This window comes from Salvelinus namaycush, chromosome 14 (genome assembly GCF_016432855.1).
Source record: "Salvelinus namaycush isolate Seneca chromosome 14, SaNama_1.0, whole genome shotgun sequence".
Taxonomy (NCBI): domain Eukaryota; kingdom Metazoa; phylum Chordata; class Actinopteri; order Salmoniformes; family Salmonidae; genus Salvelinus; species Salvelinus namaycush.
This window is the reverse complement of record NC_052320.1, coordinates 1,918,553-1,924,552: the sequence shown is the minus strand read 5'-3', so window position 1 is coordinate 1,924,552 and position 6,000 is coordinate 1,918,553. Positions and strand designations below refer to the sequence as shown.

The following is a 6,000-nucleotide window of genomic DNA, read 5'->3' as shown; positions in this document are numbered from 1 at the left end:
TCAACATGATAACTACTAGTCATCATCACTTAACCATTCATCATGACCATCAACATGATAACTACTAGTCATCATCACTTAACCATTCATCATGACCATCAACATGATAACTACTAGCCATCATCACTTAACCATTCAGCACTGTATCCAACCATCAACATAACTACTTGACATCATCACTTAACCATTCATCATGACCATCAACACGATAACTACTAGCCATCATCACTTAACAATTCATCATGACCATCAACATGATATTGACTAGACCTCATAACTTAACCATTCAGTACTGTATCCAACCATCAACTTAGAGGGCTTCCCTTGTTGACTAAATTCACATGGAAAAGTTTGGATGGATTTCCCTAAAACTGTCCTGTCCTGAAAGTTCAAACACCACCTTGTTGTTGTGGTTTCTTGTTTAATTAGTAGATGTCATTAATATAACTCTTTATTTCTCTCCATCTATTTCTCTCTCATCTCCCTATCTAAAATGACTAAACCCATTGAACTGCCTGCAGACTTTGGGATTAACATTTTTCTCTCTTCCCTGTGCCTTGCCCTTGTCTGGGCAACTCACCTTATCTGTCATAAATACCTGTTCAAACTCTGTGACAGCTAGACTAGGCGTACATAGTATCTGAGCGCCATTCTGTGTGAAAATTATGACCCAACAATGAACTATGAGTGACAGAAAGGCCCAGTACAGTCAAAAACGTGATTATCCTGTGCTTTATATATATTTCCACACTATGAGGTTGGAGAATATTGTGAAAATTTGATAAGAGCTGTTTGAAAAGACCACCTGAAACTTCAGCCTGTAATAGTGGGATGGAGTTTTGGCCTGTCTGGTGACATCACCATGCGGTAAATTAGTTAATAGACCAATAAGAGAGTTCCAAACCAAAAGTTTCCCCTTCCCACTCAAACAACTCCCAGAGTCCTAGAAAAATTCTTGCTTCAGAAACTTGAGCTAAAAAGCAATTTTTAAATGTTTTTTTTAACCATTTTAATTGAAAACAATCACTGTAAGGTACTTAATTGTTACCCAGAAATGATTTGATGTTGAAACAAAAATAACTTTATTGGACCTTTAACAGAACAAATAAATATTTTCCACAGACTTGTAAACTTTTGACTGGGATTCAAACTGAGCCGACGTTTGCAGAACATTAACATTAAAAGCTGCATTGTCGACAACCCCGCCATCAGATTGATTCCCGGCCTTAGAAATTGCTAAATGAATCACACACTTCAACAACTGCAACGAATTCCTACGTCTCAGAGACATTTATTTCAGAGATAAACAAAAACACCGAAAATATAAATAAACAGTTCTCTTCAACAGGACGTAGTGAACCAAGTCAGAAGGGTTGGGAAAATAAATGAACACATCAGTCATAGAGTTAGTTTACCACAGGCATACACACGTCTGAAAAGAGACCGTTATGAAGCTACAATACGTCACTACCGGTAATACAAAGTTATTACAGCGTTTTGGCACAAGTTGAGTGCGTTCACCTTTCATTTGAGTTTTATGGCCATACAGACAAATCTATCAGTTATTATTGATTATAAAAACAGAACATGATGTAGTATCTCCATCTAAAGTAGACGATGCGAACATGGACCTTTATTTGTTTCGTTTGCAGAACACTGACCCCTAGTTCAGATATAATGTTCACAGAGTGGTGTAATATGCAACGATATGATATAAGATATGATAGTCACTATTATGAAAGTCCATTGTCGGGTGGAGTCTGATGAATCTGAGCCAAAAGATAAGTTACCGTAGCAACAGCTCAAAGTGTCTTAATGTCGCCCAGGTATAAAACTAGCCTGAAATCAAGAACCTGTTTCGTGCCACCATTCCACTCCTTGTACTCCTTGTCATTGCCAAAAATGTTGTTTGGTGTGGTAAGGAGTGGAATGTTAGCACAGACTGGAATTCTCCAGGTTAGTATAAAACCATAAAGGCTTAAGAAATATTTCCAGAAATACACGGGTCGGATAACACAAGGAACCAGGAGATATGGGTCGGATAACACAAGGAACCAGGAGATACGGGTCGGATAACACAATGACCAGGGGATATGGGTCGGTTAACACAATGACCAGGGGATATGGGTCGGTTAACACAATGACCAGGAGATATGGGTCGGTTAACACAAGGACCAGGAGATATGGGTCGGATATCACAAGGAACCAGGAGATATGGGTCGGATAACACAAGGACCAGGAGATATGGGTCGGATAACACAAGGAACCAGGAGATACTGGTCGGATATCACAAGGAACCAGGAGATATGGGTCGGATAACACAAGGAACCAGGAGATATGGGTCGGATAACACAAGGAACCAGGAGATATGGGTCGGATAACACAAGGAACCAGGAGATATGGGTCGGATAACACAAGGAACCAGGAGATACTGGTCGGATAACACAAGGAACCAGGAGATATGGGTCGGATAACACAAGGACCAGGAGATATGGGTCGGATAACACAAGGAACCAGGAGATACTGGTCGGATAACACAAGGAACCAGGAGATATGGGTCGGATAACACAAGGAACCGGGAGATATGGGTCGGATAACACAAGGACCAGGAGATATGGGTCGGATAACACAATGACCAGGGGATATGGGTTGGTTAACACAATGACCAGGGGATATGGGTCGGTTAACACAATGACCAGGAGATATGGGTCGGATATCACAACGAACCAGGAGATATGGGTCGGTGAACACAAGGAACCAGGAGATATGGGTCGGATAACACAAGGAACCAGGAGATATGGGTCGGATAACACAAGGACCAGGAGATACGGGTCGGATAACACAAGGAACCAGGAGATATGGGTCGGATAACACAAGAACCAGGAGATACGGGTCGGATAACACAAGGAGCCAGGAGATACGGGTCGGATAACACGAGGACCAGGAGATACGGGTCGGATAACACAAGGACCAGGAGATATGGGTCGGATAACACAACGACCAGGAGATATGGGTCGGTTAACACAACGACCAGGAGATATGGGTCGGATAACACAACGACCAGGAGATATGGGTCGGATAACACAACGACCAGGAGATATGGGTCGGATAACACAACGACCAGGAGATATGGGTCGGATAACACAACGACCAGGAGATATGGGTCGGATAACACAACGACCAGGAGATATGGGTTGGTTAACACAAGGACCAGGAGATATGGGTTGGTTAACACAAGGAACCAGGAGATATGGGTCAGATAACACAACGACCAGGAGATATGGGTCGGATAACACAACGACCAGGAGATATGGGTCGGATAACACAACGACCAGGAGATATGGGTCGGATAACACAAGGACCAGGAGATATGGGTCGGTTAACACAAGGACCAGGAGATATGGGTTGGTTAACACAAGGAACCAGGAGATATGGGTCAGATAACACAACGACCAGGAGATATGGGTCGGATAACACAACGACCAGGAGATATGGGTCGGATAACACAACGACCAGGAGATATGGGTCGGATAACACAAGGACCAGGAGATATGGGTCGGATAACACAACGACCAGGAGATATGGGTTGGATAACACAAGGACCAGGAGATATGGGTTGGATAACACAAGGAACCAGGAGATATGGGTTGGATAACACAAGGAACCAGGAGATATGGGTTGGATAACACAAGGAACCAGGAGATATGGGTCGGATAACACAACGACCAGGAGATATGGGTCGGATAACACAACGACCAGGAGATATGGGTTGGATAACACAACGACCAGGAGATATGGGTTGGATAACACAACGACCAGGAGATATGGGTTGGATAACACAACGACCAGGAGTGAGAATATAGTGTTTTTTTTATACCGGCAGAAAAAAATTACCTGAAAAATAACATGTTAGCCTATTCACTTGCAAATAAATACATTCAGAAATGATATTACAGTAACATTTACACAGTTAAAATGTACAAATTATTTTGACAGACAGGAATAGATGAATTCTCTCGTACTGCATTGTCCAGATCTCTTCCAGGCCTCTCACACACAGTTCTTTCTATCAAACCATATCTGCCAGCAAAGTCTGTGCAAAGATTTTCCTTAAACAAAGTACATATATTCCCTACTCTGTCCTGGCAATGGGTTTGATAAGAAGAGATATGAAATGAATGAAAGGGTCACTCCAATATCCACACTCACATACCACTTAGTACGCAGCAATGCTTTGGGGATGTATTCTGCTATTCTAGTGTGGCACAGCTCTAGTCTTTTCCTCCTCCTCCCCCTCCCTGCTCCTCTTCCCTACTCCTCCCTCCTCCCTGCTCCTCCTCCCCCTCCCTGCTCCTCCACCCTCCACTTCCCTGCTCCTCCTCCCTGCTCCTCTTCTCTGCTCCTCTTCCCTCCTCCTCCTCCCTCCTCCTTTTCCTGCTCCTTCTCCCTCCTCCTCCTCTCCCTCATCCTCCCTGTTCCCCCTCCCGGCTCCTCCTCCTCTACTTCCCTGCTCCTCCTCCCTCCTCTTCCCTCCTCCTCCTCCTCCTCCCTCCTCTTCCATGCTCCTCCTCCCTACTCCTCTTCCATGCTCCTCCTCTTCCCCCTCCTCTTCCCTGATCCTCCTCCACTTCCCTGCTCCTACTCTTCCCTGCTCCTCCCCCCTCCTCCTCCCCCTCTTCCTACACAGGCCCCATACACAGCCTCCCCTCCTCCTCTCTCCCCCTATACAGGCCCCATACACAGCCTCCCCTCCTCCCCTCTCGTCCTACACAGGCTCCATGCACAACCTCCCATCCTCCTCTCTCTCCCTACTAAGGCCCCATACACAGCCTCCCCTCCTCCTCTCTCCCCCTACACAGGCCCCATACACAGCTTTCCCTCCTCCTCTCTCCCCCTACACAGGCCCCATACACAGCCTCCCATCCTCCTCTCTCTCCCTACTAAGGCCCCATATACAGCCTTCCCTGCTGCTCCTCCCCTACACAGGCTCCATGCCTCTGGCTCCTATGTGTGGATGGCCAGCTCCTATGTGTGGATGGCCAGCTCCTCTGTGTGGATGGCCTCCAGCTCCTCTGTGTGGATGGCCTCCAGCTCCTCTGTGTGGATGGCCTCCAGCTCCTCTGTGTGGATGGCCTCCAGCTCCTCTGTGTAGATGGCCTCCAGCTCCTCTGTGTGGATGGCCAGCTCCTCTGTGTGGATGGCCTCCAGCTCCTCTGTGTAGATGGCCTCCAGCTCCTCTGTGTGGATGGCCAGCTCCTCTGTGTGGACGGCCTCCAGCTCCTCTGTGTGGATGGCCTCCAGCTCCTCTGTGTGGATGGCCTCCAGCTCCTCTGTGTGGATGGCCTCCAGCTCCTCTGTGTGGATGGCCTCCAGCTCCTCTGTGTGGATGGCCAAATCCTCTGTGTGGATGGCCTCCAGCTCCTCTGTGTGGATGGCCTCCAGCTCCTCTGTGTAGATGGCCTCCAGCTCCTCTGTGTAGATGGCCTCCAGCTCTTCTGTGTGGATGGCCTCCAGCTCCTCTGTGTGGATGGCCTCCAGCTCCTCTGTGTGGATGGCCTGGGTGATGAGGTTAAGCTCTTCACACATGGTCTCATAGCGGTACTCCACACGGATGTCGGGGACGTTGGTGCGTCGGATGTCGTTGCCCTCCTGCCCCTCCTTGATGTAGTGAGGGCCCAGCCAGTAACTCTTCACCTGGGGAAAGAAAGGGAAGGGGCATGATGAAATGGAACTCTTCTGGAGACATTTACATGAGAAATGAAGAGTAAAACGTTTTTGGGGAAAAGGCCTAGGTACATAAAGAAGATATACATCATCAAAGGTTAGTGATTAATTTTATCTCTATTTCTGCTTTTTGTGACTGTCTTTGGCTGGAAAAATGGCTGTGTTTTTCTGTGATTTTGCGGTGACCTAACATAATCGTTTGTGGTGCTTTCGCTGTAAAGCCTTTTTGAAATCGGACACTGTGGTGGGATTAACAAGAAATGTATCTTTAAAATG

The 6,000-nt window shown here is 46.6% G+C and overlaps 1 protein-coding gene across 1 annotated transcript in view; it reads right to left on the bottom strand.

Annotated features, from left to right (window-relative positions):
* Window positions 1-5,025: 5,025 nt before the first annotated feature.
* LOC120059543 (AMP deaminase 2-like) overlaps window positions 5,026-6,000 on the bottom strand; it is a 49,078-nt gene continuing 48,103 nt past the window's right edge. The window contains exon 17 of the mRNA XM_039008675.1: window positions 5,026-5,694. Coding sequence (XP_038864603.1) covers window positions 5,026-5,694 — 669 coding nt within the window. The remainder of the gene's footprint in view (window positions 5,695-6,000) is intronic.